Source organism: Panthera uncia (genome assembly GCF_023721935.1).
Source record: "Panthera uncia isolate 11264 chromosome B3 unlocalized genomic scaffold, Puncia_PCG_1.0 HiC_scaffold_1, whole genome shotgun sequence".
Taxonomy (NCBI): Eukaryota; Metazoa; Chordata; class Mammalia; order Carnivora; family Felidae; genus Panthera; species Panthera uncia.
In genome coordinates, this window is record NW_026057582.1 from 42550758 (window position 1) to 42571363 (window position 20606).

At 38.4% G+C, this 20606-nt stretch overlaps 1 protein-coding gene across 5 annotated transcripts in view; it reads right to left on the minus strand.

The window, feature by feature from the left end:
* Window positions 1-20392, minus strand: part of TMEM260 (transmembrane protein 260) — a 73510-nt gene extending 53118 nt beyond the window's left edge. For 2 of the 5 annotated variants that reach the window (XM_049611545.1, XM_049611544.1), the window contains exons 1-3: window positions 20108-20391; window positions 14274-14305; window positions 13398-13549 (exon numbers count right to left, since the gene is read on the minus strand). In XM_049611545.1, coding sequence (XP_049467502.1) covers window positions 13398-13549; window positions 14274-14305; window positions 20108-20267 — 344 coding nt within the window. In that variant the 5' untranslated portion in view covers window positions 20268-20391. Of the gene's footprint in view, window positions 1-13397; window positions 13550-14273; window positions 14306-20107 lie in introns of all 5 variants that reach the window. The other 3 variants (XM_049611542.1, XM_049611541.1, XM_049611543.1) reach the window with 2 other exon arrangements.
* Window positions 20393-20606: the final 214 nt, after the last annotated feature.

Consider the following 20606-nt stretch of genomic DNA (forward strand, 5'->3'; position numbering starts at 1 on the left):
TTAAGATACAGAACAGATGAACATAAGGAAGGGAAACAAAAACAATATTAAAACAAGAGAGGGACAAAAGATAAGAGACTCTTAAATATGGAGAACAAACAGAGGGTTGCTGGAGGGGTTGTGGGAGGGGGGATGGGCTAAATGGGTAAGGGGCACTAAGGAATCTACTCCTGAAATCATTCTTGCACTATATGCTCACTAATTTGGATGTAAATTTATTTATTTTTTTTAATTTTTTTTTTCAACGTTTTTTATTTATTTTTGGGACAGAGAGAGACAGAGCATGAACGGGGGAGGGGCAGAGAGAGAGGGAGACACAGAATCGGAAACAGGCTCCAGGCTCCGAGCCATCAGCCCAGAGCCTGACGCGGGGCTCGAACTCACGGACCGCGAGATCGTGACCTGGCTGAAGTCGGACGCTTAACCGACTGCGCCATCCAGGCGCCCCTGGATGTAAATTTAAAAAATTAAATCAAAAAAAATAAATAAATAAAGGAGAATCCCCCCTCACCCCCCAAAAAAGAAAAATTAAAAAGGAGACAATTCAAAACATCTGTTGGGGGGCACCTCCACAAGTCGAGGAGGGACACTTACAAGGATTTGCAAGTTGCAATAAATGCTCAGGGAGGCCGTAGAGACGGTGGGTGTGGAGTGGCAGGATCCATGAGCGTGGCTGTGGAAAGGTCTGAAGCAACCTGAGCTGGCCTGGAAAGGCTGGATAGAGCCAGGGTTAGCGGCTTTACTATGTGGGTAGGACAGAAGGGCAGGAGGGAAGGGAGTCTGTACTGAACCATGGGGCCTAGACTGGGTAGGGAAGGAAGCAAAGCAGCAGAAGGCTGATGAAGGCAATAAAAAGGATGAGCAAAGGGCTCTAGGTCTCGGTTAAATGGAAGACAAGTGTAGAGGCATCAAGGAAATGAGTGAACTGAAAGCTGAAGTCACTCCAGGTAGTGGAAAGTCAGCTGGGGAAGGGAACATCGAACTGGTAAAGGGTGGAACAGCCTGTTAAACAAGAACTCGATTCTATTATTGAAAGCAGGGGATGGGAAATCCCATGCTAACAAGGACATGTGATGCCCCACATCGGCACACTGCAAGCTGAGTCTGGGTTCTGCTGACAAGTCAAAGGATGATGTCTGCAATGGGAAGCATGAGGACTTTCTGAAGACTCTGGCGGTCTTCAGTTCGCTCACTGACTGTGCACAGCCAGGCAATCTCGGTATATTGTCCAAGGCATATTTCATTATCTGAGCTTGCTTCGTTTCACCCGAATGGACAGAGCTAACTGACTAGAGAGCAAGTTGAAGTCAACGGTGATTTCACGAAGACATTTCAGGATCATTTTCAGGATCATTAGCTTCCTGTTGTCCACATCCGTAGCCTCTATTCTCTGTTCTCACCTTAGCATTCTCTTGAAATAGCACCCAGTTATCCAACTGCTAAATACAACAGGCCCCCAGGACCTCTCTGCTGTACTGATCCCAGACCCAGACCCACTCTACTGAGTTGACCCGGGCTCTGCCTCCCTCTGGTGTTCCTTCTGTGTTTTCTCTGAATGGCTCCCCTTCATCCGTTATGTCCTTCAAAGCCGATGTTGCCAAGATCTCATTCTCAGCCAACTCTTCTCACGCGTACATACTCCACATGGGTGGCCTTATCCACTCGCTGTCTTGACTTCGGCTACCGACTGCAAACTGAAGTAACCAAATCTGTCTCTAGTACTGCCTCCCCCTTAGTTGCAAACTGACGTGTCTCCAACTGACTGCTGTACACCTCACAACAAAGCCACTCCAGCTCTGGGTGTCCCACAGAACCTGAATATCAACATGTGCAAAGTCAATTTCTCATCCTCTTCCCTAAATGATTCCTGCTCCTGTATTCTGTCTTAGTGGTTTTCAGTATCTACCTAGTTTAGTTAGCTAAGAAACCTAAAGTCGTTGTCAAAGCTCCTGTCCCTATCTCCACGTCGAACATACCATTTCCTGCCAGTTTTACTTCATCAACGTTTTAAAAACTCATTCGCCTCTCCGTCCATACTGCTACTGCCCTATCTCAGCTGTTAGGCTCACATCAACTCGACAGCTTTGCATGTTGTGTGCCTCCAGCCCTCGGCTCACCATTGCCACCAGAACGAAGGATCCAAAACATACTTGCTCTTGCATTCTGCCTCCAACCCTGTAATGACTCCTCTTTGATTATAAAACATTTTACAATGTCCTCATTACGACAGGCAAGACCTTTCGTGATCTGGTCTCAGCCTACGTGCAGCTTCATTTTTTGACATAACCCATCTCATAGTTTGTGTTCTAGCAACACTAGGTGAGTTTTAAGTTCCAGTACTTACAGGCTGTTTCTACTCCATCTCTGGGTTTCTTTCCCGATGAGCAGTGCTGCTAGGTACATTTTTCCAGCCAGTTTTTCCTAAAGTACTTTCACTAAGACTAGGGTAGTTTGCTCCTTCTCCAAATTCTATTAAGTCAAATGTATTAAGTGGGTACTGAATAGACATGTTTTTCTGTATTTCCAAAACTGTACAATCCTGAGGAATAGAAATTTTTAACCGCAACCTAATCAAAACACAGTTAAGGAAGCCAGATATGGGGAACTTGAAATCCTCTAAATAATGTATTACAAAGCCAACAGAATTATTTTTGGACTACTGAAACCACTGTATGGCCATTTCAGCATATCTGTATATTTTAAAAATTAAAAGCATATCTCACTTTACATATGTGTGCTTGTCCCTAAAAAAGCCTTTTGATTTTTGGGAAACTAAAGGTTTTTTCACCTATGTGTTTCAGACATTCTTTATCTTTAGGTTTTGATGCTCTCTGAATAACAATGGTTTCTAATTATCTCAACATAAGTCCAAGTATTTCTAAATAAAGCTTTTATAAAGTTACATATGCCACTATTTAGAAGTTGATCTTTTTTTTTTCACTGCAAAAAAATTGAAAGGAAAGATGTTTTGGTATTGGGGTAAATTTTGTTTACCAATCATGTTGTCTTTCATTGTTGTGCTTTACTATTATAAAAGTGGTACCTTAGTAACAAATGAAATTGAGGGAAATATTAAAGGATTCATGTTTGCTTCTGTTACATTAACTTTTATTATACTAGTTTTTGTTACATTAGTAACAAAATTTTATTTTTAAAAAATAAAGCAATGTCCATATGGATGTATCTTACAGAAACTAGGGAATAATCCATTTTTCCACCCCGTACTTTAATTCAAGTGTTTCAATATTCTCTTGGCAAGAGTATAGAAATCATAATTTTACCTAAAAGAATTTTATATTACTTTGTTCCTTGTCTAAAGTGAATATTTCAAAGGAGATAAGAAAGTAGAGATTTACAGTTACTCACATTGCCTTTCACATACTAATGTATAAATAAAGTCCCTTAAATTTTCTCACGTTTTTCAGAAATTTCAAACACAATAGGTTTTCACCTTATGTCTTATTGAGCCAAATATCAATGAACCATCCATATCAATAAGCCACTGCAAGTCTAAGATAGAAGACATTAAATGTGCAAAAGATTTACTTTAGTGATGATGCAAAAATCACACTGATGAATACATCTGAAGGTGAATCTTGTTTAAGCAAACAAGATGACTGAGCAAACCCTTTTATTATCTGTTTATGTATGAATCTTTAAAAAGGTATTTTTGAGGGCGCCTGGGTGGCTCAGTCAGTTAAGCATCCGACTTCAGCTCAGGTCGTGATCTCATAGTTTGTGGTTCAAGCTCTGCGTTGGGCTCTGTGTTGACAGCTCAGAGCCTGGAGCCTGCTTTGGATTCTGTGTCTCCTCTCTCTCTCTGCCCCTCATGTTCTGTCTCTCAAGAATGAATAAACATTTAAAAAATTAAAAAAATTAAATAAATAAAAAAGTATTTTTGTATGAGCGTACAGAATACCTACAGCCTCCAACTAAGCCATCATCTATTCTGATTCCTGGGGTCTTTGTTATTTTATGAACCTGGACAAAGATGATCCCTCTGAACGAAGGGTGCCCGGAGTAAATGATTAGGCAAGTTAGCTGTAATCTCTTTTGGGGAATAACTATTTTTTATCTATTTATTTATTCATTAAAAACAATTTTTTTAGACAGGGGGAGAGAGAACACGTTGGAGAAAGGGGCAGAGGGAGAGAGAAAAAGAGAATCTTAGCTCCCTGCTCAGCATGGAGCCCCAACGCAGGGCTGGATCCCACGACCCCAGGATCCACCTGGGCTGAAATCAAGAGTCCAGTGCTCAACTGACTGGGCCACCCAGGCACCCCTTGGGGAATAATTCTAACCAGAACACATATTCCGCAATTTTTTTTTCCCCCTCAAAAGGCTACAGCATATATTTATAGTTTGGGGTGGGAGGGCAGAATTAAATTATGTAAGTAGAAGGAAACACTATTCATACACATTATGGAATACAATACTGTTAAGTGAATTGGTAGTCTAAACTTCTGGCTAAGTAATCTTTCTTTCAAAAATATACAGAAGGAGGGCTGCCTGAGTGGCTCAGTCAGCCGAAGTGTAGGACTCCTGATTTTGGCTCAGGTCATGATCCAGGATCATGGGATTGAGCCCCGCCATGGCTCAGTGCTGAGCACAGATAGAGCCTGCTTGGGATTCTCTCCCTCTCTCCCTCTCTCATCTCCCCCACTCATCCCCTCTCTCTCTCTCTAAAATAAAAAAAAAAAAAATATATATATATATATATATGGAAGAAATTTCCAATCTGACATTATTACTTAAGCATGAGATTTAAGTAAAATTGTTGTTCTGGGTCCACAAAATGAGCTGTTTGGTATCAATCCATAAAGTCAAATGTACAGATGGACTATAAATAGACGTAAATCCAAAATAAGGTAAAACAACTGTCATCTACCCATAGACGTAGTCTGAGGATTTTTTTTTTTCAAATTAAAATGACATAATTAAAAACACCATTGTGTTTTCACTCAGCAATCCCAGAGTCCTACTTTCCATTTTCATTTTATTCTTTTGAATAAATATGCTTAACCATTTTTTTACAAAGCAACTAAGGAGTTAGTAAATTTATTTATATATACTTAATGCGTTAAAGTGGCATCTTAAAATGAGCTCACTAAAAAGAGGCACATGTATCTACTGACATTGATGAAACTGCTTCAACAAAAAAGAAAAAGAGAAGTTCAAATGAGGTGGTGAATAAAATAAGAAGTCTCTTCACCAGAACTCAAGAATAAATTGCAAAACAGTCTAAACTATTTTCCATTTTAATTTAAGGACACCTTATGATATGAGAAAAAATGTCTTCCATTCTCATTTTGATTCTCACAGAGCCTCATAGAAGGAGGTCAGAAAACACATTTCTTCAACTGAAATACGTATTTTTAGAATCTAACCTGACTTATAGAAAGATAACATGTTATGAAGCTGTATGAAGAAATGATCGCATCCTTAAAACACCATTACTGTGATCATTTTAATAACACAACCGCTATATTGTAAAAGATAGTCACATGTCAGTACTAACAATCAAAATCCAAGTTGTCACACTTTGAGAGAGGGATGCTGAATTTAAGGGCTCATACTAATAGAGTAAAGCAATGATATAGATGATTCAAAACATCCAATAATCTAAAAGTCACTGAAGTATGTTTTCTTTTATATAAACATATTTTTATGTTACATGTAAAACATATTTTCCAGTATATTTGCAGTAAATAAATCTTCCAAATTGCTTTGTGCTTGGGTTAACACTAAATGTCATGCAGTTCACATTCTAGTAAAGTACAGTGGTTAGTCAATAAAGAAAGATGTGCCAAGAGTATGATAGACAGTATGGGAAGGGTGGTCAAGTATTTAAAATTTCATCCAGATAATGCAAATAACAAGAATTCTCCACTGGGGTATGGAATATGGGGTAAGGATTAAGATCGTCCTAACAAATGTGAAGCTCAGAATTCTATGGTTAATACACAAGTGCCTTCTTTTTGGTCCACAAAATCCATGAGACCTAGACAAGATTCCTAGGAAAGGTACTGATTGTGCAGGAGTTTTCTCACTGATGGAATACTCTTCATCTGTTGACACAATGGATAAATCAGGAGGTTACAATTTACACCATTGACACAGGTTTGCTATTGATGATAAGGTATATTTTTCTTTCTACTACGTGGTATTTGATTTTCATGTGTAGTCACATGTTTGTCTAACCCACAATCAAAAGGCAAATAACAGAAACCTGAGATTCTTTCAGAACACACATTTGACGTGCCTCATAAAATTCATGAATGTATTTGTCTTCAGTGTTACTTGCATGCAAAGGACCCAACATGGAAGGTACCCGACGCTCCCTTCTACGCTGCAAACTCCTGCTTGAAGTAAGCAGGACCGAGCAGGCAGGCCACAGTGCAGCATTCGAGAATTACTGTTAAGTATTTACTATTAGCGTCAACTCTTACTGACAACTAAAAACACGTAATGGCTTACAGGGAAGAAGTAAGGTAAAGCAGGACACAACGAACAGCACATCTACCACCCTACCCTCCCAAGTTCTTATCCTTCTTGTTCACGAAAACTATATAAATGTTACTTCTGGCTCAATCACATAATCAACACTTATCTAGGTATCTCTTCAGTGTACCTGGAAAAAGGTCAAACTGGGAAGCCAGCTACTGCTGAACCTCTCTTTCCATGGTCGTTCACTCACCCCCAGTTATAACAAATACACACTGAGCATCTCATATGCTCCAATACTCTGTGGGCAAATTACAGTCAGTGGCCAGTTTGGACCTGATTAACATAAACCAATCATTGAGGGCAGGGTATATTAAAGTTACATCATGGAAGATAAATTAATTAATTAAAAAAGTAAAGTTACATGTTGGAAGCCACCACCACTGCCTCTAAAAAAATGTAAAATACTTCCACCTTTAATAACTTTGCAAACAATCCCTTTTTCCGCATTTTATAAAAATTTACTTTCACTCCAGATAAAATCCTACCAAGGTTTGTTCCATTTCATGAGATTCAATCAAAAGGAAAACTGGTTCTAGCCTGAATTTTCAGTTATATAAGTATCAACTACTAAAAGTATGCTAAAAGGAAAAGTATGAAGTATTATTCCTGATTTTAAGCCACTAAATAACATTGGGGGAAAAACTGTAAAGTCCTCAAAAACACCCAACTGAAATGGAAGGAGTAAGATTATGAGTATCTTCCATAAAGTATAATCACACAATTCCCATTAAAATTCAGATTTATGCATTAACCACTAAATAATAAAGTTACTCAAGGTTTAGAACAATTCCTTTTATTATAGCTCATCAACTTACACCTAAATGTCTGAAGGAAAAAACACTGAACTGGGCTTTCTAGGAATCACCATCGTACGCTTCACTTTTTACTAAGTTTTCATGGTATGCCAAATAATTTGCACAGTGGGAGGCACGATTTCTTGAAAGCAACCAACTTCAAAATAACCCCCAAATTATAAATTTTCATCACATTTTGTCTGAAATGTTTAAAAACACAGAAGACCCCCAAACAGCCTATTACCCAAGCTTGATGGCGTATTTTGTGTTCAGTAGCAAACCCGGATGGTTAAAAAGTGTACTCCAACCGATTGTTCTCAGAGCCCTTGGCCATGACACGGCATCACGCTAAGTCCCTTTAAACCCAAAACTTAGAAGATGCTGCATACTTTTTTAAACAATTAAGATATGAAACGTGTGCGAAGGAAACTTAAAAGATCCAAATAACTCAACTCAGCAGAATGAGCGTATTAAACTGTTTTCACCAGCAACACTAACCAACTCAATAAACAATAGAGATTTAATGTTAAGTAGTTTCATTATGCAAAGTTATGAAGCATATCTTAATACTTCCATTCCTTCAGACTGTTTTGTTTTTATGGCTTTGAGAAGTAGCAAATCTATATGAGTTATGATCTATAATTTTATTTGTAATTTTAAGAAATATATGCATTTATGATTACAGCCCTAATGACTGATGACTAGTTCCAGTGGCAAAATCTCGGCAGGAAACAGATTTAGCAATTTGAATGTTTTATAAGTTTTTGTAATTGAGGAAACTTTTCATAATCTGACATTTGTTAAAACCACTTATTAGAAATTATGCAGCACAGTAGCTGTGGAAATATGAGCTAGCTTCACAATTATAAAGTCAGCCTATGTAGCCCTTTCCTATTGTATATAGTGGCATAAACCCCACAGCGGCCTATCAGCTAACTGGCAGGCAGGGGGCTGCTCTATTCAAAGTGAGAGATACAAGCTGCAGGGCAAAAACCTGGCAGCTCCCATCTGACCCCACAATCCCCTACTGGTGACAGCTCCAAGCTCCATGGCAAATTAGGCCTTCTCATATTACAATTGGAGAAGACAGATTCCATTAGCAGTATCTGAAATTGAGTGGAGAGCTGCACTGTTATCAGACTTGACTCATAAGCACTGCTATTAATCAGAGCTATGATAGCATTTATATATTTCAAGCTATCTGCTGCCGCTGTGATATTCTGCTACAAAGGGTTGATGGGACTTAGGAAAGTGAACAATAGAGCTTTCTGGGAAAAGCAGAGTAAATCAAGAAAGTCTATGACTTCCGCACATTCTGAAGGGATTGTGGTTTACATAAATTTTCTCCCAATTGGAGATTGAGCTCTTCCTCATCTTACACATGGGATTTAGTTGTCACTCAATGGTAACAGCTGTGAAAAGGTGAAGCGGCCCACCGCTCAGAATATTGCCTTCGCTTTTAAAGCAATTAACCCATGAACAGGAGGATACCTGGTGATATCAAAGGGATTAGGCCAGCCAGTGCATTATTAACATTTCCTTGAACTAATTCTAACTCTGACTAGCTGTCAGAAAAGACTCTACAGTCTTAAAAAAGAGTTTTTGCCCTGCTTTTTTTCCCCTTCAAAATGAAGTGCTATTTGAGCCTAATATGTCCCTCTACTTATAAGAAAATGCAAATGAACCAAGCTCTTAATATGCTTAACCAGTCTGAGTCAATGCAATTTTAATACAAGTATGAGAGAAATATATGATCAATTAACCAGGGATCAAGACAGATATTCTCCTGAATGGAAATTAATGCTCCAGTACTTTCCATTCTTCTTCAACTACAAAAACTTGGGGCCTATTTGTTACTTATGCATAGTTACCTCTGAAATTAGGAAGAGCTTCACATTATTCTCTATGGCAATAATCTAAAATACTCTCTGAGCTGGAAAATCCAAATGTCCCTTAAGCAGGAGATTCTACATTCTCTAAGGTATGGCATTTTAATTTTCTATTCTTTATTGAATGGAGTCTTAGCTGAAGCTGCAAGAGTCGCAGACACAGGGCTCAGAATCAAGTATTCCTCTTCTAAAAGTTTAAGCAAATTAATTTTTAGCAGCAGCATAATGTTTAGAATTATATTGCTTATACAAAACAAGATATCCCACAAATAAAACACTGGCACAAAACAACCTGCCGGAAGATATTTAAATATCACTGAAACTGGTTAAGTTCTTTGCAGCAAGTAGGCAGAGTTTCAATATACCTTTAATTATTATTTGTACTCATATTCTAGCTAATGTGGTTGACATCAAGAGACCTGATTTCTTACTGTACAGTGTTAACAGTGTTAGAAAGTTTTCTTTATGCAAGTGTCCTAAAACAGTAGTTCCTAGAAAAAAAAATTGAAAACCTGTTTAATGGTTAGCGACTTTGTCTTCCTTTTAAATAAGCACTGAATTTTGATTATAAAAACTAAAATAGTTTTACTTTCGAGCCACATTAGTCCTCAACAAACACTGTTGAATGAATTCTTCTATAGTTCCACTTGGTCCATAATAGTTTGGAAAGGATATGCTGACTCTCAAACCTATCGAGAATATATTTCCTGCCCTGTAACTCCCAAAATAAATGATACAAGATAACACCCTCATCTGAGATCATAGGCAATTTAAATCTTCCCTGAGGTAAAGAATTTTTAACAATGCTATCAACATACTCCATCTTCTTTTAGTGATACCAGAACATATGAGACGTAAGCATGTTGACGTTTAGTGACCGTGATTTCAGTGCTCCTTCCTTATTAAGTACATAGGACCGAGTGTGATACTTCTTAGGAAGTAAGTTTGAAATTCAAGTAGTAAGCAATGCTAAGGCATGTTCATATTCATGATTTACAAGACCTATAACTTCTTAAATTTTGTATTAATAGGATTTGTGAATTTCGAATATGACACTTTAAATATTGTGCCATTAAACTTAAAAGTCATTTGCTTTAATGGCCTTAAAAGAGAAAATCCCAGTTCCTACGAATCACTGACTGCGTTTCGTAGTCTTAAAAACACAGATGTACATATTAATAAAATGAATACTATTTCATATAAATGAAATGCATTAAACTCTCTTAACATAATGAATGCTTAAAAATACCCCTGAAGGGGACAATACATAAATAAATACATACAGAAACAACTGCCATGATCTTACTATTTTTAATTCAATAAACTACAATGACACATACAGCTTTCCACGTGCTGTTTTCCTCATATGCATTCTACATTAAGGCAAAGCACACAGACATGAGTTCTTGCCAACCTTTAGGAAAGATTGACAAAAAATGCAGTGTTAATGACATCTTATGGCTTTTAAAAGCAAGAGAAAGACGCAAGGAAAGCAAAAATTACATCGTAATTGGAAACAACGAATAAATTGTTCTTTCAACCTAAGTCATGTTTACTGAAAAAAACGCAGCTTTTTACATCAACACATTTAAACAGAAATTTGCTTTTAAAATGCAATCTTTGTTTAAAAGGTACAGAAGGTCTTTATGTCCACCCCAAGAGCTAAATATAGTGAATGCTATGTGAACAATTACCTGAGAAAATCTAAACCTGTTAAAAGAATTAATTTACTGCACACCAGTCAGCACTAATCCTACATGTACAGTAATGTTCTCTTAAGTGATGGGGGAAAGAAAGAATAAAACTGTTTCCTAGATCAAAACCCTTCAATATTCAACAACGAAATGGAATGATGATTTGGCCTGTAAATGAATAAAGTAGTAAAATGTCCCCTCAACGAATTCTGATAAAAGGAGTCAACCTGTAAAGGAATACATTTACTATACGCTGATACTGGGGAAAAAAGCTGTCACTGTAATGGCTGTACAAAAACTGTGTCCTGCTGTTGGGTTTATATTCACAGAAGAAAGGTTTTAAAGGTTAAGTTCAGGTCATACAACAAATGAAATTGTAACAAGCCAGCTGACATTGTATAATGTCTTCTTCCACTCAATCAATAGGCTACTGTTAGTCCTATTACCATAGAGATGGCTTGCTCTTTCCTGAAGGGTGTCTATTGTTTGACAAAACAGATTTGCCACTTGAACTAGGTTGTTCCCAAAGGACGTGTACCTTGTCAATTATTTGTATTCAAAATAATGAAGTATTTTCATATTAAAATGTATGTAAGAGATAATATCGTTAGATCCCTTTTCTGAAAGAAAGCAACTTTCCCAAGTACAGTATTACTAAAACATTACTAAAACCACTCAAATATCCAGTTTAGTCATATTAAGAGTTTTTGATTTAAAGCATCTGTCAGCAAATATACAAATTTATCATTAAGACTGTATTAAAAGAAAAGGGTCACAGGTTAAGTGTGCTAATCTAAAACCCATTATAATCAAGCATAATAATAAAAGGTATTTTAAAATGTGGACAACTCAAAGGAAAATTATTGTCCAAAGCTATTTGGATTCAGTAAAGATAAAGACTTCTATGTACGATTTTTACAGTGGTTTTCATGGGGAATGGCATCACCAATGAATATAGTGAACAGCATGAAAAAGTTTTAGAAACCAAATCACTTTATTTGCATAAGAGCTTTTTATAGCCACATAGCATTTAAATACACATGTTACAGAAATACCTTCTAAAATACAGGTAAAGAATTAAAAACAAAATAAAATAAATAAAATACAGATGAACTAACAAAATAAATACAACTATTAATTTTCTTTATGTGCTTTTGTCTTAAATGTCTTATGAAAATTATTAATTTGTACACTCAATACAGTACAAGTAAGTTCTGTATTTCAACCTAGATATTTAAAAATTAAAAAGATCAGTTTTTTTGTCTGAATAGAAATAATGACAGATTCTTAATTATAAAAGACTCAGGAGAAAGAATTCTAAAGAAGATTATTCTAATCATTTAGAAAAAGAAAGTATTCGTAATACTAATCAATTCAAGCAGAGATGTTATTTTCAACACTTCATACTTAAAGAATTGGCTATCACTGAAAACCTGTAAGACTGAAATAAAAATGAATTAAATAATATAGATAAAAATTTAGTAAATGATCAACAGTCACGACATTTGAATCTGAAATCTTTCCACAAATAAATTTAAAAGTAAGCTTTAGAGTCATAATTATGTTAACTTTTACCTTTCTGTAAATAATGAAAAAGGAAACTTAGGAAGAATTTAGCCAAAGGGCAATATTATGACTAATGCAAATAAAAACATTAGTCTCCAAAAATGGCATTTGAAATTGTCTATTCAAATTACACTATATTTACAGACAAAAATTTATTGTTATATTAAAAACTACAGTAGTTTTTGAAAGAAGCATTTTAATTTGGCTCTCCCTTTGCAGGAAGTATCATTGTATTTTTTACTATAATCTCCTTAGGCATAGGTTAGACTGAGTTAAGAATGAAGAAGACAGGAACAGCAAAGACAAATAAGTTTACCAACACCCTAAACTAATGACCCATTTTTTAAAACAAGGTAGCCTTCCAAACTAAGAAAGCCTTCCATCCATGAAGTAAGTGGGGTCTAATTTGCCTCCCTTCCCTACCGCTATAATGGAACAAAGTGAAACCTTACTAAATCCTTATCCCAAATTTATTTCCTTAGTTAACAGCCTCATTTCAAAACGTAGACAACATGTGCGTATTTAGAATACAACATAATTAGGTAGTAGCTCTGGCCCTGACAGGCAGCTGCCCATCAGCAACACTGTGAGTAATTAAATGATATTTACCATTTACCAAAAGATGAACGTCATATTGTTGAATTAAACTGGCCCATCTGCATCTTCATAAAATGACAAACCTTATTAGTTCTGCCTAACCAGAGAACTGCGATAATGAACTTGTGACACCTTTACTCCATTGTACGAAGCACAACCAACTGTGTCATCATCTGAGGGGTCAAATGCATATGAAATTACCGGAAATTAAGAAAGTGAAATCACATGAGTGATTAGGAAAACCATTCAAGCAACAAAAGCTTTTTTTTTTTTTAACGTAAGCACTTAGACCATAAGACAGCTACATCTCCAATTAGCCAAGATTAACTTTAACTGATCAACTACTTTACCTGAAAACGGTGAAAAACAGTAATGCTGCAGCTACTGCTCCAAATAAGCCACACAGAAGATTGACTCGGTAGGCAACTGAACCGAAAGGAAATAGTCTAATTGCCAGTTTAGCCACCAGAGTGAACAAAGGATAGCCAGGAGGATGGGCAACCTATGGAAAAATCAGCAGGTTAGGAGGTTTTCACCCACTGAAGAGTCACACTGGCTTTAATTGGACAGGAGCCTTTTTCTCGGGCAAGTAGCGAGATTAAGAGGCAATGACTCAATGTTTGAATGGTGGTTTTCTATTGTAATCCTTTTGTGCCAATACAAATAAATATTTTCTTTCGTGGATTTGGCAGTGTCTACCACATGGTGTGTCACCTACAGAAAGGGTGACATATTTCATTGTCAGTTCTTAAGCAGTCTGTTCTCTGGGTTCACAGTGCATTAGGGTCATTTAAAAGGCTATTGAGAAAAAAAGCAGGTTCTGAAATACCGTATTGGTTAGAAAGTTGAAAGACCACACTGCTATCGGATTACCACCACGCTGACAGTCCTAAGGTCTTGCCTAAAGGGATCATGCACCATAATAAAGTTTATTAAATAATAAACTTATTAAAACTGTTAACCCGATTTATTTTATTCTCCATAGCTTATACAAAATTTGGGGTGATAATAAGCCAGCTACTGTATATATAGTAAAGGCTTTGCTTTATAATTTAGTTTAATTGGATTTAAAACTTAAAGTAAATTGTCACGTACTGTACTTATAAGTTACTAAAAACTGGGGTTTGAAAATAAATTAATCTACTTTACTCCATGCTTAATTAAACTTTCTTAATTCCTAAAACTGTTAATGAGAGCATTGATTAAACAATAAAACTAATACTTACTCCAAGCTCATGTGCGGCTGTGATCAGTTCCCCTGTGAAAAAATAATGTAAAACCAATAATTACTATTAGAAAATGACACTCCTCCAAAGTTTTCAAAATCCAAATGCTTGCACTGGGGTTTTGCATTAATTTGACTGGATAAAACTGTAAATCTGTAGAGATTTAACAGCATGAAACAGTCTAAGGATATTTTCTCCCTTAGGTCTTACTGAACAAATGATCTTTGATAGCTTTTAATAACTGGTCAGTGGAAATATAGGTGAATTCCCGTTTCTAAAAAGTGCCTATTGTCCTTCCTAAAAGTTGTACACACTTACAAATATATAAAATCTCTTGTGAAATGATAGTGTAATATGCTGTATTGTCCCTCAAGATTTTAGTATTAAAATGTCTACAAAGATGTAACTTTATGATACATAACATGTGCAGACATCTGAGGCTTGGACACTCCATTACATGTACCATTCTGCCCTAAACTGGCGTTTGAATACCTTCTCTACATTAATTACGTTGGAGATCTTTAAATGACTGCTAAATACTTCTTGCTCCAGGTTATTTTGGGAAGTTCCGACTACCATAATACATTTCTTCAAACCACTAAATCATTATATTACTTATAGCCCTTTGTAATTCTTCGCCATCAGTGATTATTTCTAAAATTACGATGCAGTCATTCAATGCCTATTTGTTAATATTTTAAGTATCCAGAGCACAGGGACTGTAATACATACAGTACAATGTAAGAAATCAATGTTGATGATTTATGAGTTACTATTATCTATTAAGAAATCTATTAATGGCCATTTTCTACCCTTCGATGGATGTTAATTTGAATACTCTTAATTTCTACTGTCCCAGCTACGATGTAGATCTTCACCCTCTGGCCTGGACTACAGCAAAAGCTTTGACCAGTTTTCTACTTCAATTCATCTTCATACTGAAATCACTTATCACCATACCACCCCCCAAAAAATGTGGGACTAGATCACTAATCCAAAATTTCTCAGTTGCTGCTCTCATTTTACTAAATGAAGTTCAGATTCCTCAGCACAACAGGCTAGCCCTCTATGGCTTCGAGGGCCCTTTACAAGGCTTACAACCTACGAAACCTATGCTCGCCTCAGTCAAATCTTACTACTCACCATTCCTCTGGAATGGTTCTCTTTTGCACCTCTTATCACTCATTTCCTCACCCAGTATTCTCTCCTAAATCCTTCAAGGCCTAATTCAATTGCCACCTTCTCAGTGACACCTTTCCTTATACATATCCTTCCCCAGCCTCCCCCATCAAGATTAATCACCTCTTCCTCCTCCATAGAACCTGCTCTAAGCTCTCTACGCAGCACTTAGATTGCCTGATATTCCGGTTAGTTGTTTTCATTTCTGCCGTTCCTATGAAGTTGAAAATATTACCTTAGCCACTTCAGGAGTCTGTCAAGACACCACCACCTCTCCCTCCTCTGGTCACACAAGTAAACTAATTCAAGCCCTGCACACAGAGGTTGACAATAAGACGAATCATACTGTCACCCTTGCTACTAAGATGCCCTTAGTAGCATCCAAGGGCCAGTGAATGGTTGCATCATGGAAGCCCCATAAGGGCACCCAAAGAGATACCAGACACTGCTCACCTAAGTCAATGACGTAGGGACATCTTTTAATTCTGGAGATATTTAAGAGCACCTTGGAAACCAAAGGCATTTTTTGTATCTTAAAGACTTTTTAAAGAAATTGTTTACGGCCTAAAAACATTTAAAGTAACCATTCCCTTTAGAACAACCATCAAGAATATTGGATAATTTTACTCCAGAATGGATTAGCATGTCTTCAGTCCCAAACTGTTTTCATCAGCTTTTGATATTTCTATAGTTATGATGAAACACAGTTACATTCAAATTTTCAAAGTCACTATTCTCCATGTAAAATACCTTTAGAATTGCATTTAACATGAAGAAAAATAGCCTACTTTCTCTAACTTCTTTTTACCATTAAAAAGTCATAATGCTGTTATTTTTTTTTTCTTGAAGTTAATTTATTTTGAGATACCCATGCACGTGAGGGAGGGGCAGAGAGAGAGAGGGAGAGAGAATCCCAAGCAGGTTCTGCACGGATAGCAGAGGCAGATGTGGAGCTTCAATTCATGAACTGGGAGATCATGACCCAAGCCAAAGTCAAGAGTTGGACACTTAACCAACTGAATCACCCAGGAGTCCTATAATGCTGTTATTCTTTGCTGGAGTTCTGTTGGCATAAAAATCAGGAATGTGACAAACTTCCATCACCAACTCTTCTTATCAAATGTTAAACTAGTATCTACATAGAAACCATAGCTATTATTAAATTATTAAAGCCTATAAATGTATCCTTGGAAAAAGCTAAAGGGAGACGTTACTCTTAAAGTTGAATATGATTAAGAGGAAAGAGAATGTGACTTGGGGGGGAGGGGGCGGGTGAAGGAAGAACCTCCTGAATACTTGCTTTCTCCCAAACCTTTACCCTAGGGCTTCCTCAAATTTAAGTCCTACTACAACTTGCACCAGAATGCTTTTTTAAAATGAAGATTCCTTGACCAAACCTACCTACATTAAGACCCTCTGGCATTGGGGCCCAAGTTTCCTAGGCAATTCTGAGGTGCATTCAAGTTTGAGAATTACAGCTTTTCTAAGACACAAACGGGTGGCAAGCTCAGAACTGTTAGCAGATGCTTAACGTTTACAAAAACTAGCTCCCTCTGTATTATACTTTTTGTATTAATTACAGTTAATTTTCATCTATCAAGTCTATTAAAGACAGCATCCTTAAAATATATAAACACATAAATAAGCTGATTTATTTTTCCCAAGAATAACAAGAGAAGTGATGGCTAGATTCCCACACTCTCCTCCAAAGGATGAGTATTTCCTGCCCATAAATCAACTATGTGTATCAAGTAGTACAAAAAATAATTTTGGCAAGGCCACACAATGTGATAGATTTATGGAGTATAAGTTAAGACTTATCAGGAAGAAAAATACATACTTTATATTGGTTTTGAGATGTGTTCCATTTATTGATAAAAAATATATTTCATAAACAGAAACATTCAAGGAGGACAGTACTTCCATCATATAAACAAAATTGTCAAAGACATGATTATACAAATTCACTGGCAATACCTGGAAAAGTTTATTTATCATTTCCAACAATGAACCCCAAAATATTAGAAGCAACCACTATTTAGCATCAAATTAAATCAGAACACCTAAAAAGTCTGGTAACTCAATCTGAATAAATAACTTTATTCTACTGGGGAAAAAGTAAAAGACAATAGTAATAAAGATACCAATCACAGATTTTAAATATCAGTATATATGTAATGATGGGTTTAACTACGAACTTAGAGCAGAAGTTAAGAGAGCATGTTCTAAGTCAATCTACTGGAGCTCTTTCCTCGACTGCCCCTACTTTCTAGCTGTGTGATTCTGGACACAGGTTGGCCTCAGTTTTGTCAGCTATCAAAGAAAGATACTGGTAGTGCCTACCTCATAGGGATAGTAACTGAGTTAAAATGACAATCCATGTAAAGCACTTGGAACAGTGCCTGGCATACAGTAAGAGCTCAGTAAGTGTTAGTTGTTTTTATTCATCCCCCCAATACTGCAGGCTCAAAGAACCGTGGTAACCTGCAATGTTTTTTTCTTTTTTTTTAAAGTACAGAACTACTCAATCTTTGAGTAATGCTCTCCATTGTCAAAACTCTCACTTGCACTGCTGGTGGGAACGCAAACTGGTGCAGCCACTCAGGAAAACAGTATGGAGGTTCCTCAAAAAACTAAAAATAGAACTACCCTACAACCCAGCAATGGCACTACCAGGTATTTATCCAAAGGATACAAAAATGCTAATTCAAAGGGGCACATGCACCCCAAAGTTTATAGCAGCATTATCGACACTAGCCAAATCATGGAAAGGGTCCAATGTCCATCTACTGATGAATGGATAAGGAAGATGTGATACACACATGCGCACACACAATGGAATACTACTCAGCGATGAAAAAGAATGAAACCTTGCCCTTTGCAACAACGTGGATGGAACTAGAGTGTATTATGCTAAGCGAAATAAGTCAGAGAAAGACAAATACCATATGATTTCACTCATATGTGGAATTTAAGAAACAAAATATGTGAACAAAGGGGAAGGGAAGCAAAAATAAGATAAAAAAAAAAAGAGAGAGGGATACAAACCATAGGAGACAAATACAGAGAACAAACTGAGGGTTGCTGGTGGGGGGTTTGACTAAATGGCTGATGGGCATTAAGGAGGGCACTTGTTGGGATGAGCACTGGGTGTCATATGTAAGTGATGAATCACTAACTTCTATTCCTGCCATCATTATTATGTTAATTAACTGGGATTTAAATTTTAAAAATAAAAAAACCACCTCTCACAACTATAGTTATTTCTATTATTTAATGTAAACCTTGGATACTGCTCCTATTTGTTCAACAGCACTTGAAAGAAAGATTAAAGGTAATGATTTGTTAAAAAAAAAAAAAAAAAAAGTATCTTCAATGTGGCAGACAGCCCTGAAGACGGCCCCCAGTGATCCCCAACTCCTGGGGTTCTCACTATATAATCCTCTCCCCCTTGAGTGTGGGTTGGATTTATCGACTAACTTCCAGGAATAAAATAGGGCAGTCCTGCATCAACCACTTCCAAGACTAGGTTTACAAAATGACCGACGTGTCCGACGAAGGTGCCATCTTTCTGGTCACAAGAGTCGGCTTCCCGAGAGACCCACTTGGCAAAGAACTGGATTGAGGTTACAAGCGGTTCCTCTCCCCAAGATGACCCTCGAGAAGACGACAGCTCCCGTCCACACCATGACAACAACCCCGTCCTGAGTAAGAGCACCCAGCTAAACTGCCCCCGGATTCCTGATCCACAGAAAATGTGAGATCATAAACATTTGTTTTAAGCTACTAAATTTGGGGCTATCTTGTCAGGCATCAAAAGATAACTAGTACACTCCATGTTTTCGACCTATAGATTCACTACCTGAAGTTACAACACCATTCTGACAAAATTAGGAATTACTGGATGGTCATTTAATTTGGCTACAAGACAAAAACAAAAACGGAACCTGGGTCTTGTTCCTCATCCCAAATATAAGACAATCCTATAACAAACACAACAATTGCTCGTGTCATTTAAATGGTCCCTGCTTTTCTTTTTAATAAATCAGCTTGTTTTAAGCCACACCTAGCTTCCACTTTTTCAAGTGTTCGCCCTCAAATTTCCTGCATGGCCGGTTCCTTTTCAACACTCAGGTTTCAACTACAATATGCTGCTCAGAGACCTTTCCTGGCTAGCCTTTCTGGTGGAGCCCCACTCTCCATCCCGTCTCCCTCCGACTCCCTCCACTCATCACTACTCAACTTATCACTGTTTGTGCAGTAGTTGGTGTACGGTCTCGACCTGCACTGGAATATTCTCCACGATACTTGGTCACCACCACTGTTACTCCTTTTGTCTGGAACACGGTAAGGACTCAGTAAGTAGTATTGGGGGGGGGGGGGTGGCTGAAAAGGAATGGGCAACGAAAACTCGGGTCCCGAAAAATGGAACCCGGGCAAGCGGAGAAGTCGCTAAGTCCCACCGGGTGAAACCAACAAGCCCCTTCTCCAAAGCCTGAGAACTACAGAACCCGGTTACAGGAATGGAATCACAAGCCGGTTCTGGGACGCAAAACGTTGCACTGGGCCAGGGGGGGGACGGGGAGGGGGGCGATGAAGGGCGCGAGCCGACCGACGAGGGAGAGGGGCAGGAGGGCGGCCCTGAGATACTTTACCCGAGTCTCCCCCCGGCACCGAGGGGGGCAGCGTGAGGGTGAACACGGCGGCCACGGCGGCGAACACGGCCAGGCCGCCGCGGAGGCCCCCGGAGCGCCGCGGCCCCACCCGGGCTGCCCGCCCCCCGGCCGGGCCCCTGCCGTCGTCATGGAGACCCATGGGCCCGTGGGGCCCGGGGAAGGAGGCCGCGACGGGCCCAAGGACTCGGGTGGCCCGGAGTTTCCCCGGCGAGAGGCGAGCGCAGCCCGCGCGGCGGCTTCCGGGTCGGGCCCCGGGCCGGCCGGAGCGCACCTTCCTCGGCCCGGCAGCGGGGGGGGTGGGGGGGTGGGAGAGAGAACGCGGCCGGCCTGGCGCGAGCGGCTCGGGGGTTTTGCGGGAGCGCGCCAGGCGGTGGGAATCCGCGGGGTTATTTGGTGCTTTACCGACGCCCACCACAAGCACGAGCCTACTCTCGAGAAAGCAAGCCGGGGCGTGGGGCTGCCGTGTCCACGGCCTCCC